This window comes from Pithys albifrons, chromosome 7 (genome assembly GCF_047495875.1).
Source record: "Pithys albifrons albifrons isolate INPA30051 chromosome 7, PitAlb_v1, whole genome shotgun sequence".
In the NCBI taxonomy this organism is placed as follows: domain Eukaryota; kingdom Metazoa; phylum Chordata; class Aves; order Passeriformes; family Thamnophilidae; genus Pithys; species Pithys albifrons.
The window spans coordinates 52,496,050-52,519,321 of record NC_092464.1 but is presented as its reverse complement, the minus strand read 5'-3'; the positions used below and the strand labels follow the sequence as shown (position 1 = coordinate 52,519,321).

The window sequence follows — 23,272 nt, the reverse complement described above, 5'->3', positions numbered from 1 at the left end:
AGATGGACCTTCTGTCCTGCACTAGGGAAGAAAGAATTGGGCTGCTATTTGGAAAAAAAGCTTCTCCTGCTATTTAACAATCTGTAGAGATGCTGGTAAATCAAGTCCACTGCTATTGGTCAGCTTTTTTCGTGAACCTTATTAAAAGCCATCATTCAGCACTTAAGATAGTTAATTATGAAGAGGGGGAAGCAGTGTGTTTTGGATGGAATTTCTCTGCTGCTGATAGAATAGCAGGGGGCTGGTTGGGGTAGGCATTTTGAATTCAGGGCAATAACACCTTAAAGGTTGATTTGTTTGTTTTCCTCTGATTTTATGATTTTTCCCCCTTCCCTTCAGAGGGACATGTTAAATAGTTATTAGTCAACAGTTATGTATTTGTGGACAAGTTGTGCAAGTTGTGGGCAATCATTTTACGTAATAGAAATGGGAGGCACACTCTGTATTTCAGAATTGGGACATTTAAATGCAGGGTGATTTGTAGGGCAGCTTTGGGCTGACTGTTCAACATATTCTGCCTTAAGATCTAAGGGAACATTTCTGTAATAAATCAAGTGTTCCTTGAATCCTTCAATCATACTGTGCTTTATTTGCAGGATACAAATCCTTTTATGAAATCAGTTATCAGTGTTTTATGTGTTTGGTGAGTGAAGAAGACAGAGTTGTGAGAAGTGAAATGGCTTGTGCAACACCAGGATGAGGTCTGAGGAGCAGAAAGATCTTCAAGTCCAGAGTTCACTGTGAATTCTCCCACTCTCCCACAGCAGTTTTACCTGTGCAGGAGCTTGGAAATTCAGTCCCTGATGACAGTTGTGTGTGAAGTGCTCGTGGAAATCATATTTTCCTTTAAAAAAGTTGTGGTTCTTTTTCTTTGTTTTTCAAGAGGAAGCACCTTTTCTGAAATTAGTTTTGTTTCATTTTTGCCTCACTTTTGTTCAGTGCAAGTGCTGCACCCTTTTCTCCCAAAAAATGTATTGGCAGAAGTGGAGAAAGATGCTTTCCAGTTTTGGTTCTGTCCTGCCTCATATGGTTAGAAATAATTAGAATTCTTAGTGATACACTGAAGAGGCAGTCCTACTTGTTTTTTAAAAATTATAATTAAAAAAACCCGGTAAAACTTGGTAATTCTCTTTTTGGAATACTTTCTGGATTGGAATGGATCCTTCTTCACTGATTACAGTTTTGCATTCCTCTGCAGCACACAGAAGTCCTTGGCATTATGCAGTGACTTTTTTTTCTCTCTCTATTTTGCTTTCTATATAGCCATTGTAAACTTTGCAGGTGATTCCTTTTTCCTTTCCTAACCTCCTTTCCATACAAATCATGTTTATTTAATGTTTTTTTGGGGGAGGGGATGAAACTTAGTTTATTTTTCTTTGAAATGAATGTTGCCTGAAAATCTAGGTAGCCAAGCAGAAGGAGAAAAAGGAAAAAATAATAAGTAAACATTGAATTCTTCTTTTGCCAGATTGTGCATAGATGAAGCCAGCAAAACATGATTAACAATTTAAGAATGCTCTTTTTGAGCTGCCATGCCTAGTGTGGTAGGAAGAGAATGCTGTTTTAAATTGTTCTGATGCTTTCTGTCTGAACATAGGAGTGTTCTAACTTGGCTGTCTTTATGATCCCAGGTGTCCATTGCTTAATGATAAATGGAAATACATAATACTGCACCTCTGTAGTGGAGAAAACTCACAAGACAATGAGCAAAGAGGAGTAAAACCAGATTGGTCTTTGGGAAGGTCAAGAGCTCTCAAGGCTTAAAGGAGAGTTTTTTCTTTTCTAAGGAGTGTCTCCAGGCAGGGAACACACCCTTTGAACTTTAACATTTATGGGTAAACAAATGATGTCAGGTTTGAGGTTCTCAGAAATACCATATTCCTGGTGAAGAAGCAGTGATGATAAAAGGAGTATTTCACAATATCTGTGGATTAGCAGTTTTGCTGTTTTAAAGTAATGCACTAATATTTAGAAGATCAAAGCTTCAAATCGTTTGGTGGACAGGAGTAGTGAGTTTTCTGGGCCAGTTTTTTCTTTGAAGACATCTTTTCCTGTAAACCTTACGTTTGTTTTGCAGGATTCTTCTGAATTACTTAGACTCCTAGTGAGGAATGTGAAAAGTCTCATTTCTGTGTTCAGGTATCTAACCTGCCTGTGTGGGCACTCATAGAATCATAGAATGGACTGGGTTGGAAAAGACCTCTGAGATCATCAAGTCCAACCCTTGGTCCAACTCCAGTCCCTTTACCAGATCATGGCACTCAGTGCCACAGCCAATCTCACCTTAAAAACCTCCAGGGATGGGGAATCCACCCCCTCTCTTGGGCAGGCCATTCCAATGCTTGATTACTCTGTCTGGAAAGAAGTTTTTTCTGATCTCCCACTTAAATTTCCCCTGGCAGAGCTTGAGAAGAGACCAACCCCCACCTGGCCAGAACTTCCCTTCAGGTAGTTCCAGACAGTGCTGAGGTCACCTCTGAGCCTCCTCTTCTCCAGGCTAAACACCCCCAGCTCCCTCAGCCTCTCCCCACAGCACTTGTGCTCCAGTCCCTTCTCCAGCCTCGTTGCTCTTCTCTGGCCCCGCTCCAGCCCCTCAATCTCTTTCCTGAACTGAGGGGCCCAGAACTGAACACAACACTCAAGGTGTGGCCTCACCAACACCGAGTGCAGGGGAAGGATCACTTATGTGCAGACCTCCATGTGCAGTTGGTTGGATTTTATGGACTGTAAGGTGGAGCTGACTTTGTGGTGCCTCTGACCACGCTTGTGGATATAGAAATGCACATCTGCACAGGGGCATGTCCATGGCATTCAGATTTTGTCCTGGGACCTTGAGGAAATCGTTGTCCACAACTGAGATTGCAGCCCCTGTAAATCAGGGCAGAGTAACCCATAACATATTTTTAAACAGCTGGTTTGCTTCTGAGGTCAGGGGTACAGGGATATAGTGGAAGCACTGGCTCTTACTGCAACTGTGCAAAAGGATGCAGCAATAAGGAAATTTCGTAACTAAGTAGGTGATATCTGCCATCTGAACTGAAGGGTTGCCTGGGTTGTTGCAAACAACTTAGCAATTTGCTAATGGTTTAATTTAGCAGTTTGAACCCACCCAAGGAAAAAAGGGAAGAAATATAGGTTCTGTTCGTGTGCAACACCAGAAGTAACTTTTTTTCGTTCTGTCAAGGTCAAGGTGTCTGCACTGAAGGTGTTGCAAAGGAATATGGTGCACCAAAGGGTTTAGAACTCCTCTGTCACTCTTTTGTGGCTTTTAAGCCTGGCTAATCAAATTTATACCAGGCTGCAAACAGCTTTAAGGCCTGATGTTGCTGCTGGCTTGGTAGAAAGTGACAGCACAGAATGTGTCCCCCAGTGTCTGACTGAAATGAGGCAGTTACCCTCAGATAGGCATAAACGTGCTATTAGATGGCTGAGAAATAGATCCCCCCCAACCCCCCCCCGGGAATTTATTGTAGTGCCTTTGATGTAACTAATTAGCCGGCTCAAAGTAAGCAGTGACTAACAGTCTAATAACTGGCTAATGGAAGGAACTTCATAATGTTTTCAAATCAGGATCCTTTTGAGAGTTTTGCACTAGGCTGAGGAGATTTTTCCTTCTGCAAAATGGTTGCCCATAGTCCGGTCCTCATGGCTGTCATTGAGTTTAAGTTATATTTGAGGCTCTTGGCTCTTTGAAGAGGCTAAATGGTGGACAAGGGCAATGATCCTGCTGATATTCTGAAAGTGCAAAGCGTGAGTTTTAGCCCTGATCAGCAGACTTTGAGTAAATGTTGTAGTTTGCTTAGACTGTCACAGAGTAATTTGCCATCTCTGCTGAATTTTGTAAGGCAGATGTTTTTTCAAAGGAGAAATGATAAAGTAAGGTTGGTTTTTCTAGAGATTTCTTTTTCTCATGTGAGTTTCCCAATCCTCAGGTAGCAAAATCGAAACGTAAAATTTATTATACCAAGAAAAGGAAATGCTTTTGCCTGCCTTCTACTTCTTCAAATTTGAAAGGAGAAATCACACTCTACATGTTAATTTTGCCAATTAATTCTACCTTCAAATGTCTTCTGCGTTATGGCTTTGTTTTTTTCTTGTCCACTGGAACTACAAAGCACTTGTACTACTAAGAGCCCCTTTCTCATCAAGCTAATGATACAGCATTTCCATGTGCTAACAAACATCTCCAATGCCTTTTCCAGGCACAGACTATTTGTGCCCAATGGCTGGAGCATTTCTGATGCTGGACATTGCTCTACTTGCACAAGTAGTTTCACTGAATCCCTGGGATTACAGTGTGAGTAAAGCAAGCATAATTTGGACCTTGTAGGCCCCCACGAAGGTAAACTTAAAAGCTCTCCACCTGCCCTTTACCTAGTTGTGCAGGGTTTAGTGTTTCTGCTGCCACAACCGATGTCGTCACTCACACCTAAACCAGAGTGCCGGGGCCGCGCTCGCCAGCGGTGTTAAGTATCACCGCAATAATCCACTGTCTGCCATGGGAGAAACACGTAGCCCTGCGCTTGGGAAGGCAGAAAATGGGTTTCAGCTGGGTTGTTTCAGATTGTTTGTTTTTGTTATTTTAACGCCTGTGTGGAAACAGGCTGGGAGAGGGCGCGTTTAGGAGTGAGGCTCCCACTTCTTTGGAGGCTGACCTGGCGAGTTGCTGAGAATTAGTCCCTCCATGAGCTTCCCAGAGACCCTGAGCCCTGCAGGCTGAGGCTGGGGCTGGGCATTGCAGGGGTTCAAGCCCCACATCTCAGCCGGCTGGTGGTTCAGCTGGGCAGCTCGAGGCAAACTTGGCCAACAGGATACTGCGGGAATCTGGTTCACAGCACGCAACTTCAACAGCTTGTTCTGAAGTCATTGAAGACAGTGGGATGGCTCAAGTGTCAGGTCAGTAACTTCAGGCATATACCCAAATGTTACTGCTTTTTATATTTTTTTCCCATATCCTGCCTGATCAGCAAGATGTAGGTTTGTGTGTAAGGCAGCCCAGCCCTGCCTGCCACTCTCCTTGTCTGCCTTCTGAGGTTGAGAATCCTGGGACTGATGAGGAAGTTTCCACAGCACCCTTTGCCTTTGTGTATAAGTAGCTGCGTGTGCAGCTGCCTCTTGTGTTTCCTAAGTAGGATTTTTTTCAGCTTACAGGAGATTTTTAGCATTGCCCTATAGATCTGATGCTGGGGTTTGTAGATGTAGGCTCTCAGTTCAATCCACTAATCAGTTTAACTTCTGCCAGCTGATTTTAGCTGGGAGCTGTTGGGGGGACAGCAAGCAGTGTAAACTCATCTGGATAATCAAAAATTTGAGATTAAGACATAGCTACTAACAAGATTCTCTGTTATTTAGGGGAAAGAGTTTATCTAAGTTTTTTGGCACACAGCTAGAAAGGGCTGGGAGTGATGCTGGGGTGATAGCAACGTGTTGCTGGTTTAGTGTTGGAGCAGTGAGGGCTCTGCACAGGCCCAGCCTGGTCTCTCCAGGTCAGTGGGAACTCTGCCACTGACCCAGAGGGGTGCATGATCAGGCTCTGTTTCCAAAGTCATAGGCACTTTATCAGTGCACTATCTTCTGTCTTCCTCTGTGCTTTCAAAAATGGGGCTGAACTGAGTTGTGCAGTAGATGCAGCAAAAATAAATGTATGTCTCACTTGAGGGAAATAAGGGAGTGTGTGTGGAGTATTTTGCAGGTATCGTAGGGTCCTCTCTCTCTGCTTCATTGATAATTCCTTTTTTTTCCAGTGGAAGTTAAAGAGTACAACAAAAGAATGTAACAGGTTTTTCAAAACAAATAAAACCACAAAAGAGCTGTGTTCTTATTCCAACTGCCACAAAACAGTTCTTGGAAAACACTATACATATGAGAATGGAAAAATAACTAAGCTGAAAATCCATTTAAAATGGGACTATGAAACTATACATTTTCAGTGGTGAGCTCAGATATGTCATTTATAAGTGCAAAAGTCTTGGATAAGGTGTGCCTAAGGATTGTAAATAAAGTGAGTACAGTGCTTGTTATCTAACAGATTTTGTAGCCTCTCGTGCAATTGGAGTCTATGAGCATTGTGCTTTGTATCTGTGTTAGTGTTTCCAGAGTGTGTACTTCTTGTGCAGTTCCTCCAAATGCAGGAAAATAACTAACACGGGACTAAGAGTGCCCAATTCAATCTCCTGTACCCACCCAAACAAAAATTTTGGTTACAACATGCCCTGTTTTTGAAGGCAGGCACAATCCTCCTGATCTGTCTTCTCCTGCTTTGCTCTTTAGGTGGCCAGAGAGCAGTGATCAGTGTGTGTATGCAAAAAGGTGCAGATACAGGTGTCCTAATGAGCCTGGCAATTACTCTATTGCATCATTTCAAGGACAAAAATATCAAGTGTCAAAAACTTAGACTTTCTTAAACATGAAAGAAATTGCTTTCTTACTTAGGTGTCTGTTCTATTAAGAATCTAAATAGTCAATCTTTTTTACGTTCCACCTTACCCCTTCTTCCTGGCTCGCCGCAACCTAAAATGCTACTTTTCTGGGAAAGACTGATATTCTGACTTCAGTTTTGTAATTTAATGATGGAGAGTTTCCTTAGTAAACCAAATTTAGAGTACTAGAATGCTTATCTTATATCCAGACCTTGAACATAAAAGGCATTTTATACCAGCAATTGTTCATTTAATGAGCAATTGCAGAGTGCAGGACGGTTAAGGGATTGAGCTATATGCACCATTATTGCAAGAAGTATTCTGAAATACCAGAAATAGGACGTAAGCTCTGATCAGGGGGACTGTGAGCACAATTACTTTCTTTTCAAATCCTTCTGTGACACTGCGGGAGGAAAAAGGACTTTGAAACTTGAAAGGAAAGAGCTTGCTTTCAACCTCAAAAGCTAGGAGGAAAGGGCTCTGAAATTTGCTCAGTATTCCCAATTCACCATTAGCCTGTTTCTTCCTTTAGCCTCAAGGCATTCTCTGCTTTTTGAAAAGATGTTAAGAAATTCAGTCACAATAGAGAGCCTAGTTTTGAACATGTTTCACTCGGTCCATTGAGGTCTGGTCTTCAGCCTTTGTGTGGGGTGAATTGAGCTGAGCAGCAATCTGGTTGGGGAGAGGTGAATGAGCAGTCTCTGTGCAGTCACAAATTCTGGCAAAGAAAAGATTACCCTTTCCTTTATTTTACAATATGCATTCCTGTACAATCCTGCTAGTGGCAATATGCAGAGCCGAGCTTGTGCTTGGGTCAATATGGAGCACTTGGTTTATAGCAACTCTTGTTAAGTTTGTCTTGTAATTGAAGCTGCTGTTGACCTTGCTTGGAGACCATTTGTAAAACCGTTTATTTAGCATAAACTGAAATAATAAACCCTCCTTCTCTTAGGCCGATTGTGATAGGGTGACATTAGTTTGATTTAATGATTAGCCGCCTGACCCCTCAGCTAGAGAGAGCTGCTTGAATAGGGAGAGTTCACTAGGAAGCACACAGGAAGAATACTAATGAGCTTGTTAAATTTAGCATGGCACCAACCACTTTTAATTCCTCTAATGGGAGAAGCACTGCCTCTGAGAGAGAGGGAGGGAGATGGGGAGAGGGGGGGAAAGGGAGAGAGAGGAAAAGAGGGAGGAATGCCCATGTCCTGGTAGCCAGAGAATTTTGGTCAAGAGAAGAGCTTAGAGGGACCGTCAGCCAGGGGCTCTTGGACTGAGTTGTAAGTACCTTGTCCTTTCTCTTACCCAGTCGAAGCGCGTTGGCAGATCACTCAGGAGATAGTAATGCTCTCTGAAAGTTGCATGCAGAAATGTGGTGATGAAACTTAATACATAAACAGATTTAACTGGGCTGGTGTTGTTCTGTTTGAGCAGGGGTGTCTCTGAAGTGTGTTTGGATCGGTTTTTAGTGTGGTGTATCAAAAGATTTCAACTTTTTTTTAGTCGCTGACTTTAAGGGGTTTAAAGTAAAACAGCTTCTACTTTGTCTCAGTCCGTGACAAAAAAAAAGGCAAACAAATTCAACAAGGAAAGAAAGTTTAATGGATTTTTTTCATTAGGTCTTAGTTTGTCCTGAATTTTTTAACTTTCTGAGTAAATTAGCTGGGCAATGGAAAGTGCATTTATTCAAGAATGCTGTCCAGAGTGAGTTTTTTGAAAAAGCATTTTGATTCAGTGAGGTGCTCCATAGTGCTCAGCACTCCTAATGAAAACAGCTTCTGATCAGAATAGTAGGACTAAATAAGGTATTTCTCAGTGGATGAGAGAATCCTGGATTAATGTGATCACTCCAGGCTGGGGCACTTCTAACGCGTCTCTCTGGCTGCTGACTTAAGTCAGAGTAGGGCTGTACATGAAGAAAGAGAAGCTTATGCAGATTGCTCTTGGGGCATGATTATTTTTCCCTTTTTTCTCGTTTAACTCTTCTCCCTTACATGTGCAAAGGGTGGGATGAATTGTACTGGAGCTGGTGGGAAGCAGGTGGGGATGAACTTCAGCATTTGTGTCTCTGCAACGTTTTAGTAAATCAGAAGTTTCTTTTGCCCCTAAAGCTGGCTGCTTCTTAAACACGAGCAGAGCAGTAACAGAACAGTTCTGGTGTGTTTGGCTGTAAATCCCCTTTGGCAGATGCTGCTGGAGGAGCAGTGGGCTGTTTGCTTACATTTTTGCTATAGAATCCCACTTGTTGCCATGGCGGACAGTGTGTTTCTGTCAATAATTTGGCCTTGCCCGCACTTACTCTCAAAACTTTATTGAAGGATTGAGTTGAAGCAGCACAAGATTAGAGAGCTCTCCCTTTTGGCACGCTGGAGTGGCTCTCCTGCCGCAGGAGGAGTTTCCCGCTCTGCTCCTGCGAACCTCTCGACTGTTTGTGCCTGGCCACTGTCAAATTTCCCCTCTGCCCCCACCAAAAGCACCTCAGTGGAGCAGGAAGCAAATGCTTAGCAAGCTGTTTGGCCAATGAATATGCCTTATTATTGCAAAAATGCCATCGTGTTTAGTTAAATCCTTCGGAGGGGATTCTTACGGGGCAGACAATGTACAGAAATGTTTGACTTGTAACAGCACATGGCAGTAACTTCACAACGGGGAAAAAGAAGGATGATGCAGAAGGAAAATTACTGCTTTTATTTTTTTCCTTTATTTCCCCCCTGCTTCAAGTAACCAAAAAAGGGGAAAGTGTATTAAAACAAACCGTATTTTTCCTTTAGTTTCTAAGTTACTGAAAGGAGGTTTTGAATTTCATTCAGCAATTTGAAAAATCAGCCTTTTCCATAATAGTCACTAGTACCTTGATTCATGACACATGCATGTTTTGAGAGGGAAAGTATAAAAGTGGAGCCTGCAGACAGACATCAGCTTCTTGTTGTATCCCAGGATGGCAGTTTTAACAAATATTATCTTTATATGGAAGAATAAAAGAACTGAAATCCTATCTGATCATTTGAGTGATTATACAGCCCCACAAATCACCCTAGCTTTCTTCTTTCCAAACTGTTTTAGCACAGGTTAGCTTGCTCTCCTTAAGGGTCTGTCAGAATTTCAAATGGAATGTAATCCCCTATTTTTATAGGAGTTTACATCTCATCAGTGAAAGTTCACTCTAGGTTGAAATTTAACATAAAAGACTCTGGCTAAAGAGAAACCTGATGGAAAATTTTACTTTGGGGTGATTTATATTTTATTTTTTAGTTATACAAGCTGGTTTCTAAAAACCCTCCTATAAGTTTTAAGGTTTTAGACTCCCTTTTGCAGATCCATAACTAAAAACAGCTTCAGTGTAAAAAGTTGAAACCTTAAACCCTGCTAATCTAGAGCAGGGACCAGTGCCTGTGCATATTAATAAAAAGTAGAAAAGGGCATAGGGTTTAAACTCTGTAATGTTGTCTATTTCCATTAACTCTTTCTCCTCAGACCCAATCCTGGAAATGCTCTGCATGGAGAATTACTGCTGGCTGTAAAAAGAATTCTGTCCCTGGAAGATGCTGATAAGTCAGCAGACCCTGGCTGCTGGAATACTTGGAGATAGAAAAATAATTAAGTGCTCAATAGGCTACTCTGCTGGGTTTTTGTGTTGTTCCTACTTTGGGAGAGAGCGAGCAGGGAGAAATCTAGTGAGCAATGCATTCAAAGCAATGGTGTAGGTAGTTTGTACATATAAAGCCCCAAATTCATCTCGATGTGGACAGAGCCTGTGTCCAATCCGATTTGTCCAAAGACACATAGGCTGAGTTCTGCTGGTGTCAGGCTTGCTGAGAGCAGTCGCCTGGTGAATTGCTGGCTGGTGCTTCTGCTGTGTGGACAAGTACAGCAGAGCAAGGTACAAGTGAGAACTTAGCCCTGGATTCAAACCTCTGACAACTGAAGTGCAGTCTCGGCGCTGCTGTCAATCATCCTTCCTTGCTTATGGATTGTAGAGCAAGAGCCCTTTAGCTTTATTTCCCAAGGGTGTTTTCATTTTGTTTTCTAGTTCCCATTTTCATGTTCAGCATTTAATTGAGATTGCTCATGTGGTTCTAGAACTGTAGGGCAGCTTTGAAATGAAGCCTTTTCACCAGTACTCCTTCAGGATGGCTTGGTGTACACTCCCATGTGCAGTGTGGTTGATCAAACAAGGCTGTACCTGGAGCACGGCATTGGCCAAGGCTTACAGCCAGCAATCCATTGTGCTTGTTTAGAGGAGCATCTCTGGGTTCTAAACCAACCCTGTAGCTGATGGAGAGCATTTACATAGAGACTCATGTGCCTAACAAAGCCCCTCTGCCACATGGGCTGTGTGAGTGTAACTGGGAACAAACATATGACTTTTGAGGGACGGAATGAGTTTGTCTGGTTCTCAAAGGGTGCGTGTAGTCCCTGGGTGTTAAAATTCCTGTGGGAGCTGAGGGTTGGTTCAGCACCTACTCCTGGAGCTGCCTGCAAGGAAGGCAGGTGGAGCCATGGTCAGGAGGCTCTTTTTCCTTCACAAGAGCTACCACAGGCCTAGAGGCTTGGGTTTGACCCTCCTAGTTATTATTATTCCATTTTTCCTTTCCTCTTGTTGATTAAGAATTTGTGGGTTTGTCTGTGTGGATATGGGAAAAAGAGTAGGGGGAATGTACCCTACTGCCCTGCACAGGCACACATATGGTGACACTATCAGAGCAGGTGGCCTCCTTTCTGCCTGCCCGATGCTGCTGGGGCTGTATCTTGAGTAATTGTACCCATTTTGTCGCCCACCTTAGTTCTGATCACTACCACCCTCCCTGCAAGGCTTCAGGCCCTCCCACAAGCAAACCCCCCGAGAGCTGGGGCTGGTGGGTGGCTGGGTGTGATTTAGGCGCAGCCGGTGGGGTTCATCTCCTCCTCCGTGTGACAAATCACTCCTTGGCTTCCCATCAGGGAGCGTGAGCTCCCAGGCTGGCTGTCCCAGAGGCAGGGAAGCAGCCAGGCTGTGTCTGTCCCCGCACAATTGATGGCCCCGCTGTAGGAGCATCGGTGCATGGGTGACTGTGATGTACTGCTGTGCCGCTGTCCCCCGGCCATCCCTCACAGCCACCTCCCAGCACCAACTTACACGGGAGCAGGAGGAGGGCGGCGGGGGGAGAACTTTTCTTTATTGTGTTTGCTGTAAATGGGCTAAAAGTGCGCGTCTCTCTTTTTTCTTCCCTTCTCTCTTTCTTCCCCCTCGTTTTTTTGCAGAGGATGAAAGTCCTGGGCAGACCTATCACAGAGAGAGAAGGAACGCGATCACAATGCAGCCGCAGGGTGGGCAAGGCCTCGGCAAGATCAGTGAAGAGCCTTCCACGTCGAGTGAGGAAAGGGCCTCATTAATCAAGAAGGAGATCCATGGATCTATATCGCACCTTCCCGAACCTTCCGTACCTTACCGCGGGACGCTCTTTACCATGGACCCCCGGAATGGTTACATGGACCCTCATTACCGTGAGTATCGCCCGCTGGTTCGCTCAGGGTGCAAAGTTGGAAGGCTGTCAAATTTAATGGAACTTTGTTTGTCGCTTTGCATCGTCCCCCACGGAGAACCTCCTTGTCTGGGGGGGAGCTGTGTTTGTGGGAAACACAACCCTTTGCTTCCTGAGGTTAGAAACCAGGGGGCAGTTGCGTTGCAGCCAGGAATTACCTCAGGTCTCTGCAAAGCAACTTGCACAGGACATCTCATCTGTTGCTAATCCTCCTCAGCCATCCAGGGCTGTGTTTGCTCCACCTCCTTAATGCACAGAGAAAAAGGGTCTTGTTAAAGAAAGCACAGAAGGAAAACGAAACAGGCCTTGAACCCCCCTCTTTTAAAACGGTGTTAAAATATGATATTGAGAGGAGGAAGGACTGTGCCGTGTACGATGAGAATGTGGGGGATTGGAAGGCTTGTTGCTGTGCTTTAGGAGTTTTTGTTGTGTTTCTGAGGGTTTTTGAGACGTTCAGGAGTGTGTTTGAGACTGCGGGCTGATGAAGTGGTTTTGCAATTTTCTTTCCCAGCTACAGTTCCCTGAAGTTGTAAGGGGGAGGTAAAAAGGCAAATGGTTTTAACTTCTGAATTCCTGCTCAGGCATTAATAAAAAAGTAAGAAATTAACTGACACTTGAACACAGATGTGGAATGGATTTCTCCACAGGCAAAATGTGAGCGAGTTAAGCAATTTTTTTTCATCTGTTTCTAGTTTACAAAAAAAAAAAAGAGAAAAAAATTCATTTAGTTGTGTAGTAATGAAGTACATCTTGAGGTGTCAAGGCTTGTGCCTTTTGATTATAGATTTATCACCCAGCCAGGATACAGGTTTGCCATTTAACCTTGCAGTCTCCAATTCCAGATGATAGGCTTAAGACCACAAAGAGAGGCCAATCTGTGTTGTTTTTTGGTTTGTTTTTTTTTTTTAACATCATTCAGAAATTTTAGTGTTTTAAGGCAAAAGGTCATTAGCCAGACGACTGATTAGTGAGGACAGCTGATTAGTGTGTGTTTTTTTGCTAAAGAAAGTGCCAGGGATAAAAGCTAATTTTATCCCTTCATTAGTTGGGTTAGCAGCAAAGGGGAATGTTCACTCATCAGGGTGCAGATCAAAGTATGTCTTGCACAACCTTAAGTCTCCCTAACCTCCTTAAAAAAAAAAAAAGATCCTGACTGTTAATAAGGGTGGAGGTATTATGAGAAAACGCACACTTGTTGTCCTTATAGTTGAGATCAGTATTTAGGGGAAAAGTTTGCAGTTAAGGTTTTCAGCTCTTTTCCAGTGTAGGCAGTTGGTTTTTTCACACCCTCTACGTCCTGCTCTGCCTTGTACAGACCTGCCCAAACCCTCTGGGGGAGTTACTCCTCTCTCTGTCGAGGAGGATGTGCTGCAGCAGCAAACTCCCAAGAAAAGCAGTGCATAGAAATATTAGCTGGTGGGATGGAGGCACCATTCATAGCTTATGGTTAGCAAACTCCCAAATCTAGCTTAAAAACAAGCAAGAGTTACTGGGGAAGCAAAATGTCTTTTCTGTTTGCAGGCAGTACAGCTGGGGAGAGATGAAATGTGTGACAAAAGCAACCCCCAAACAAACAACAAACCTTATGCTGAATTTAGTGGTGGTGATTTCCATTTTGACCAGCTGCCAGCTCACCCCTTAAATCTTGTTCAAAGTGTTATTGATACTACTGGAGGTTCAGACAGAAGAAAAGGAGCTGGTCGGTCAGAATGTGTCTGAGCAGTTTGTATTGAGTTTAAATCGTTTTATTTTCTCAAATTCACCTTTTGACAAGAGTTGTCAAGATTTAATGAAGCTCTTGTGTCTGTGTTGTGACCATTAATGGTAGCTAGTTAGGCTATGTGGACTCCCAGAAAACCATTGATGTCAGAATTTGAGAGAGCACCAGAAGTTTCCCAGCATACAACAGTAAACAGGAGACGAGTTAATTTTAAATGAGCAACATGATCTTAAAGCAAAAATCTTAAGTCAGAAAACATCAGATGAACAGACCTGCTTTGCTGCTGCTGCAGCAGTTATACATTTGTATTCACTGATTTATAAAGTCCCTCAAGCTATTAATGTCATATAAAGAGCCGTCATGCTTTTATTTACCTTTAACAGCTGTGATACAGAGAGACAACTAAAGAGACAAGTGTCTAGTTAAATTTATAGGAAAGCAGACAGTCTTACTGAAATTTTCATAGTGGTTGTATCATTTATATAAGTGCGACATGCTTTCATCAAAGTGGCAACTGTATTCAGACTGACATTTTTAGTGGTCCATATGAAAAAGCCTGAATAATGTAAACACACCCAAGTCCCACTGTAGCAACAGGTAAAGAACCAGCAACGTTATTGTTTCCTTTCTCAGTTTCTTGCCAGTTTTGTTGGGCATATGGATAGCAAATATTAGTTGAATTCAACATAGTCAGATATGTAAACACTCATGGTAATTTCTTAGTTTCCCTGTAGAGTCAGAAAATATAGACTTTGCAAGATGCCTAATTTGTGCTTCTATTTATACCCACTTTGTATTTAAAAGTGTGGGCAGGCTTCCTGTAACAGAGGAAAAGGGAAAATAATTCTTTTGAAGAAGGACATCTGTATATTTTTATGGCAAAAAAAAGAAAAAGGGCATTTAAGTTAATTGTGTGTGGAACGCTTGTCCCTTCCAGGAGCTGCAACAACTTGAGTGCTTTGCATTTCTAAATGTAAATATGTGTCTCTGTGCATTGCAGGATTTATTTGTTGATTTAATTTTTTTTGTTTGTAATGAAAATGACTGATGTTGTAAATGCTGGTAATAATAGTTCCCATAAATGTGGAATAAATCCCTCATTGAGAGGGAGTTTGCTCTCCTGCAGAGTGTGGGTGGGGACAGTGGTTGCGTTTCAAGTGAAGCAGCTTTTCCAGCAGCTGGGATGAAAACTGCTATGGAGCTGGTGGCCCTTCTGCACCACCAGAGCGCCCCTCAACCCTTCAGCAAGTGGGAATGTGAGTGCAGTCCCGTGCTCAGCTCACTGAGATAAGAGGCAAAACACAGGCCCAAACCAAAAGGTTTTCCTCTCTTTCTTGTTATGGATTTCTTAACCACTTGCAAAGTGGAGGGAGGGGATGGATTGGTTGGTTTTGTTTATTTCATTTTTTGGAAACTTTTGTTCTTTTGAAAAGATACAGGAACGATGAGAGGAATGCTGGAGTTTCCCTTCATGTGTTGCACCTTTCCTTAGTGAGGAGGGCAGAGTTACTGACCATAAAATCAGTGTTTCTTAAATGGATTTAAACCCCCTGTGTTTCTCAAACACTAATTCCAGATGTAGTTGGAGCCCCTTGTTAAATTTTTTCTCTAGAGGTGGGGCTGAGGCAGTGGAGATGGGGATAGCAATAGTTCTTCTCTTCCACAGTTTTAATTTCCATGCAGATTTATGGCAGTGCTAAGAGTGCCTGTCTCACAAGTCATTCCTCATGGAAAAAATGAATCATTCCTGATGTAAACACTTTGATTTGAAACATACTGTTGATATTCTACCCTGGGTTTCACAGCTCATATGAAAGAATTGTTAGTACCTAATTAGCAAAGCCTGAAGAATTATCTTAAGTGAAAAGCAATGACAGTTCACTTGGCTCTGATCTAAAAATTTATATATACAGGAATGTGTGGCCCTGGCAGGAATCTCTTTCTGGTAAATTGCTTCATCTCAGAAAGGTTGCACAGGAACTCACTCTTTTATTTTATTCTTTTTTTCCCCCTTTTTCTATTCTTTCCCTACCCCTGCCCTCCCCTCTCCTTACCAGGGGTTCATTTTGCTGGTTTTGAAGCTTCTGTATCTATCTGGGGAAGTGGGAACTGCTTATTGCACATTTCATAGGATTAGCCCTCCAAAGGTATCGATTGCCCTCCGTTCCCACTGACTGTGCCTGGACTTTGTAAGGATTGGGCCTCATGTAACTGCCTGAGTTGTATTAGCCAGTGTTAGTGTCATCTCAAAATCAATTTGCAACATGAACAAAAGCCCCCAGCAAGAAAAATGCAATGCTGGTTCGTCAGGTGCGCTTGTTCATTTACAGTGTTTTAGTTTCTGTTGTTAAGAATTCCCTTTCCTTCATCTCCCCATAGGAAAGGAAGAGGGAGGGCGGGGAAGAAAAAAAACCAAAACTGAATTGGATTCTGTTTCTGCAGATGCAAAGCGGTAACTGGAAACAGTGTCTTAAAATGCAATAATTAGAAAGCAGTGACTTTCCATGGCAGTGAGGCTTGAACCACAATGGCCAGCTGTGTGTGGTCACTCGGCAGGGAGAGTGGCCCAGGTCACCACCAGCAGATGAGCTCATGGGAGTCTCTCCCCATTTGTTTTGCAGAGGGGAAGCCAGTGGCCTCCCTTGTCATTTCCCTGGCACATTCTGGGACTCTGGAAAGACAACTGAGACACTTTTGGAAAGTCCCAAATCAGGCACTCTCCTTAGCTCACCCCTAGTTTCCCAATGTCTCAGGGTGACAGCCTGAGACAGCTTTTTATAGAGAGTTTCTCCCCAGCCTGGTTGGACAGTGGTAGGAGACTGTCAGTGAAGAATCCTTGGAGAGATTTAGGGCCAGGGTCTTTAAGTACATTTAAGTGCTCTTCAATTTCAAAGCGAATTTGGCCTCTTAAATACCTCTGAAAAATCTGGGTCCTACTTCTTCAACTCTTTCTGGAGCATTTTGGAAGGGGGAGGCTTAAGTGCTCCAGTAACAAAACTCTCTACTGACAGTGATTTATGGGGTGGTTCCCAAATGTTGTCAAGTAGGGGTAGCTGGAAAAAGTAAAATTCAAAGCTTTTAATAAAACTCATAGGGCAAAAAGCCTTGAGTACAAAAGTGAATGTCAGATTACTGGTGTCAGCTGAGCAACTGAAGTGTATGTCTTTAAGAAAATTAGCATGGTTGAAAAAAACATTTCTGGGATTAAAAGTCTAAAGTGTGAGAGTATCTTTCAATAGCCTCCAACAAAAAACATTACTGTTCTCAAATTCAAACTTATGGTCAGAGGCAACTTCAGTGTGAAATTTAGGAAGGTGCTGCAGACCTTGTAAGCTTAGCAGCTTATAAATCGAAATACCTTCTCCAAGACGCCTCCCAAACCTCCTGGGCTCTGTTTGGGAACTTCAGCTCATTACAAGTACTCCTGCCCATTTCTCTGGAGCCCTCCTGTGAAATTAGCAGTGTCTCCTGAGAGCTCTGGAGTTGCTGGCCCTGTGTGATGGCCTCATGTGGAAGTAACAGTTGCACCCAGAGATTTGCATGCGGAGATTTCCTTCCTTCTGGATTTTTTTTCTCTCCTCAGCATGAGACAGACTTCAGATCTGCCAGTATCTGAAAAGCTTTGAAATGTGGTGTGGTTTGGTTGAGAAACTGAAAGGGGATCTTTTAGAATTTGGGGGATTTTTTTGCTTTGGTTTGTTCTCAACTTTAGGTGAATACCTGTCTCTCTCTGTGTTGACTCTTTTCCTGTCATTGCAGTAGTATTAATTTCAGCTGGTAACTGCAGGCAGTGATACAGAAAGAGGTGATCCTGTTTGTGTGGAGGGTAGAATATAATAGTTGAGGTCTCTTATGGCCCTATAATTCTGTTGGACTTCAGAATTTTAAAGATGACTTGAGGATCAGATTAAAAAATTCTATGAATTTTTTCAGTTTTGGCTGCTCAAGTACAAGCTGTGTGGTGAGGTTTTGTGTGTGGTGTGGGTTTTTTGTTGTTTTGGTTTGGTTTGTTTTTTTTTTTTTCCCATGGAACAGGGACGATAAAAACAGAGGACAATTGCAAAAACACCTCTTAAATAGATTTAATTTGTTTTTTCAGCTAAAGCTTTTTTAGATGCTTTGCAGTATGTATTTGTTGTGTACTGCCTTCATGGAGAGAGACAGAATACATTGCTCAGAGTCACAGAATCATAGTTAAGAACTCTGGACAAAAAGCCAAGAAATAATGTAATCCATCTCTCGAGCATCAAGGAGATCAGCTGTCCCTAAATCAGGAGAGAATGAAAAGCTTCTTCAAAGTTGCTGTATTTCTTGATACATGGATATTTGTTGCAATGCTTTTAAAACTGAAGATCTGTAGTGGATTTGGGTTGATCCTGTGTCTTTACAAGGTGGCTTCTGTACCATCAGCAGCTGGAAGGTGGGGAAAACCCTGAGATTAGCTCAGTTGGTTAAAACTTGGTTGTAATAATGCCAAGGCCATGGGTTCAATCCCCTGTGTGGGCCATTGACTTCAGAGTTGGACTCGATGATCCTTGTGGGTCCCTTCCAACTCAGAATAGTCTGTGATTCTGTCTGTGAAAAGCACTGAGAAGCCAAAGTTTCCTCTTTCCTCGTAGATATGGTGAGAGATACGGTACTTCCCATTGCTGTGTTCTCTGAAAAAAATCCCCAACCACCAAACCCTCCCCCCAAAATCAAAGCAACAACCAAAAAAACCAAACCATGTAACTGTTGTGCTCCTTACTACCTGTCAACAGGCAAGATGACTAGTTCTCTCTTTGTTGGTTATCAGAGTAATCCATGATCTGTTAATAAGCTGTGTAGTGCAAGGAGCTAGCCCAGTAAGAGAGGTATGTAGAGGACTAGTGGTCAAGGGAGGATAAGCATCATTTTTCCATATTTTGAAGCATCCCATAATGCCTGAGGTTGCTGTCAGTCAGCTTTCTATGAGTGCTTTGCCCTGTGTGCATTTTTTGTCCAAAGGACTGAGGAAAAAAAGCAGCCCCTTTGGCTTTGCTTGGCTGCTTAGAGCTTTGAGAAGGTTAGTCAGCACTCAGCCTCATGCATCTTGTGTTTGATGGGTTACCTGTATTTGTAAGGAGCTTTGGGGCTGCAACAACTTTGAGTCTTTGTGGCAAAGCACAGGGAACATGTGAACCTGCTGCTGCTTCGGTGTTCATGATTTTTGTCATGAAGTGAAGCAGATTCTCCAGAGTTGGTGAGTACAGGTCATACACTTGAACCACTGTGCAGTGCTTCTCAGTGCCAGGGAGATGGTTTTCTTGCCTTTGTAGCCAATGGTCAGTGTTACTAGAAGGAATTTAGATTGGCACTTGAGTGCCATTTTCATGCCTGTGAGGGTTCTAGTTGATCTGTCTGCCAGCCTGGACAGACTGGTCTTTAGTGTATGCTGTGTCATATGTCAGAACTCTGTATGAATGTCCTAGATACCTTGGAAGATCTAAGGTAAGTCTACATGTCTGTGTTTAGGCAGAAGAATCCTCAGTTCTTGTGTCCAAATGTAGAAAATTAACATTGAAGCTCAGGCCATTTCTGCTCCAGCTCCACTCTCATTGCCAGCTTTTGTTAAGGGAACTAGCAGTAATTAGATTGCAGAGCAGCTAATGCCAGCAGGGTGCTCCCGTTATGATTCCCTTGTGGTAGTTTCCTGGCACCCTTGATGCTTCAGATCTGGATGTGCACCATCTTTCCTTGCTCTCCCCGCCTTGCCCTTGGGGCTGGGGCGAGGTGTGGGCACTGAAGGAGGGTGTTGTGCCACAGAGGATGCCTCAGGCTGGGCAGTGGGAGTACTGGCAGGGTGGGGGCACCACGGGCCTCCTCTCTCCACAGCATGGACCATGTACTTGTCAAGAGGGGTTTGAAAGGCAGCATGGCCCATTATCAAGGTGCAGCTTCAGTCCTGTCCCATGGAAGTCTCTCACTGTTAGCCTCCTGTTGGAGTCCAGGCCTTTACTTTTAAGAGAGTTTAAATGCTTTAATTGCTGCACCATTTTCAGGATCAGTAGCAGGTACAGCTTTATTCCTATTGACTGAGCTCAGTACTTAGGAGGAGAGCCACTTAGCCATGGCCTCTGCTTCCTTTTATTCACACCTAGCAACTCAATTAGCTTCCTCTCAGTCTGGCTCTTTACCTCTTAGCCTGGATAGTTTACACAGTCCTCTCTAAACTCTTATTAGAACACTGCTCAAATTACTTACAACTGGGGCTCTTGAGCTTGCTCAGTGGGTCACATCTCAGTCTGGAGATTATGTCAGGAATGCTTCTCTCTTCAGTCAGAGTTATACAGGCTACCTTTATTCATTTTTGATATACAGCTAACAGTGAAGGCAGCAACCCGCAGTGTGGGGAAACAGGACTGTCCTGAAAATCAGTGTACTCATAGCTGTATTTTACAGAGTACAGCTGCTGTATTGCCATGTGGGCATGGGCTTGTGTGGTGCTGGTGGGTATCCAGCCAGCAGGAAAGGCAGTATGTGCATGGGAATGTTTGTATGTACAAGTTTGTACACCATCCTCACACTTCCTTTCACAAATAAGAGTTATCACTTACAAAACATTCTTTAGGTTTTGCGTTTTTTTTTAATTGTCTTTCAGTTTCTGGAGTCCAGCAGAGGTAGCTCCCCAGATAACAGAGTTCCTTTCTAATTTTGATTAGGCTTGTTTCATGCATCACACTGAATAAGGTAGTAGAGAGGGTGCCCCATTATTTATTTTGGTTTCTTTTTCACATTTCAGTGCTGCCTTGAGCCCTCATTTTTCCCAAACAGTTGAATGATACTGATCCAGAAGCCAATGAATTCAATGAATCAACCGCTGCTGGCTTCAATGAACTTTGGAATAATCCCTTGTTACTTTATATTCTACCCCTTTTTCTTACCTGTTCTTTGTGCTAGTTGTAATTTAAAATTAGAATTCCCAAGGATCCATGTTACCATTTTGTAAATGAGGAGCTGAACATTGTTTTTCCTCCATCTACAGTCTCTGTTGAAGTAGACCATGGTAACAAGCCAAAAGTAATGGCATATGAAATGCTTTCAAATAAGTGGCTGATTATGGTAACAGCTGAGTGTAACACCACACCAAGTGCTGAAACAAATAACTAATGAGCTAAAATGTGTTGAAACAAATTTCATTCCAGCTTGTCAGGCTCCTTAGTGTGAAAAGGTTCTGAATTTGAGTTGTACATTTCTTTTTCACCAACCTACCTACAGATAGAACTGATGAAAGCTTACAGCTTTCACCTTGACTTCTGTTAGACATTGTTGTTGAAAAGAGATTGGGTTACTTGGGTGAATAAAATTCGGATCACAGCCTGTGTTATGTATAAACAGTGGTTGCTCACTTTATGGGGATGGACCAGCATGGTACAGTGACGAAGCTGTTGGCACCAAAGCCGGGCCTCATGCTGGATGATACTTGAATTGGCATCAACACCAGTGATCTACAGTGCTTTTAACAATAAAATTGGTGCCAGACATCAAAAACATTAATTTCCACTATGATAGGAGGGGAATTTTTTTCTTTTTAACTAGAAGGGGAAAAGAGGAGAACTCATCATGTATTGCTGGCTAATTATTGATGTGCCCACTATTGGGATATTTGATGTGAAAAGCCTGATGTATGGCCTGCTCAGATATGCCCCTACTTTGCATGAGACCAGCAATGCTCATGGTCTGTGCTTATTTTCACTCTTACAAGTTTTCAGTTCTTCTTTTTATTCTTTTATTCGATCACATAAAGCAAACCAGAAGAAACCCCTTTAAATGAAGGCCAAATGCCTGATCTGGCTTTGTCTGCTCCCACAGAAGAAATCAAAAACCTGAATGAAGCCCAGAACCGTGGCCTGTAAAAGTGTTTCTGGGTTCTTGGGGGAAAATGGCAAACCTCTTCCAAGTCAGTAGTTAGTTATCAGATTATCACACATCTGATGTTTAGTGGTGCCATTACCAACCAGGGCTGAGGAGTTGAGGGCTGCTGTGGTTGTTCCTCTCAGAGATGTTAGTTTGTGCTGCACTCTGAAAAGGTGGTCTACACAGATAAGCTAAAGCATGCTGTGTCTCTGTGCCATGACCAGCCTCTCCCTGTCTGGAATCTTCTGGAAGACAGCCTGTGGGAGTCTTGCCTGTGCTGTTGTTAACATGTGGGGCTTGCTCTGGCAGGCAGGATCCTGCTGGACCAGAGTCTGTGGCCATGTTGCTGCCCAGGCTGTGCTGGAAGGCTGGCAGAGCACAAAGCTGATGTGTCTTATCACAAGGGGTGACCTCTGGGCTGCCTTCAAGAAGCGATGCAGGCATGGACACTGCTTGTTACAGCCACACAAAGTGCTGGCACAGCTCTCTGAGGGAGACACTCACCTGAAAAGGTGTGCTCTGCTGGCTGTTGAGAGGTGCCTGTTGTAGTTTCCTGCATGGGAACTATGTTGCTCTGTGGTCCTGAAGCAGGATACTCTGTTATGGGAATTCTCATGTGGATGGGAAGGAGTCATCAAATTTCTTCTGAGTATGCCTCTAGGCCATGTTAATTCAGCAACATGTGCCAGTAGGTCTTGGCTCCAGAAAATGCCTGGGTTTGCTCAGTGTTTTCCATGTAATGACTTTTTAAAATTAACATTCATACCCTATATATCTGCTCCTGGTTTGCTGCAGTCTTTCACAGTGTCCAGCTCAGCTGTTTGATTCAGAATCTCACCATTTATATGGCTGGTTGATTTCTTCCAGCTGTGATTTCCCAGGAAGCTTCAGAAGCAGGTGCTTTCTCTTCCTGCTTCCATCCTGCTGCATAACACTTCCATGAGTCCCACCTCACTGCAACAAATGACACCCTTTTATTTTATCTGTGCAGGGATCTGAGAGGTGCTGCTGGCAGGCAGCAATCCTCTTCAGCCTAACTGTGTTTTATTTCTTGTTCTTCTGACTGTGCCATGTACTTAGAAGAAAAGGACTTAAAAACTGTCCCAGAACTGAATAAGTGCAGGAATGGGAAACCAGAGGTGGGAGCTGTAGGAGTATTCCTCCTCAGCCCAGCCTTTTTAGAACCATGGTGACTTATGTTCTGTGGCTTGTAGCTATGAGAATAAAATCCCCCTGAACCTTTCTTCAGCACTGTAACTGGCTGATCCTGCTGCAAGTCCATGTCACCAAGTCAGGGGAGTGTGGTTGCCAGCACATTCCTGCTTCCAAACAAATCCTGCTGTGTAACATTCCCGGTGAAGCCATATCCATTTGTGTGAGCTGGGTGCACATTTCATGTCAGTGACTTCATGGGAGTGACCAACTTTTTCTTTTAATCTGGGATGATTTTGTCACTGTTACAGTATGGTGGACACTGGTACTGAAGGCTATTGATGTGCAACATGGGATGCATGCACATACTACAATAATTTGGTGTTTCCTCTGAGGCTTGTTCCTTCCTGGTTATTTTCCTGCTTATTTTTGTAATGTGGCTTTTCATATACTTCTGTATTAGGAACCTTTTTGTTTTTTAAGCTATCTCTGATATGCAGCTTTCATATCTTGGCTCCCAGCAACATTGAACCTCATTGTAAAGTCCCTTCGTGTAAAAACCATCTAGTTATAACTCTCAAAAA

The 23,272-nt window shown here is 43.1% G+C and overlaps 1 protein-coding gene across 3 annotated transcripts in view; it reads left to right on the top strand.

The window, feature by feature from the left end:
* Window positions 1–23,272, top strand: part of GLI3 (GLI family zinc finger 3) — a 291,398-nt gene that overhangs the window by 139,666 nt on the left and 128,460 nt on the right. For all 3 annotated transcript variants that reach the window (XM_071559578.1, XM_071559579.1, XM_071559580.1), the window contains one exon: window positions 11,661–11,903. In XM_071559578.1, the coding sequence (XP_071415679.1) occupies window positions 11,661–11,903 (243 nt within the window). The remainder of the gene's footprint in view (window positions 1–11,660; window positions 11,904–23,272) is intronic.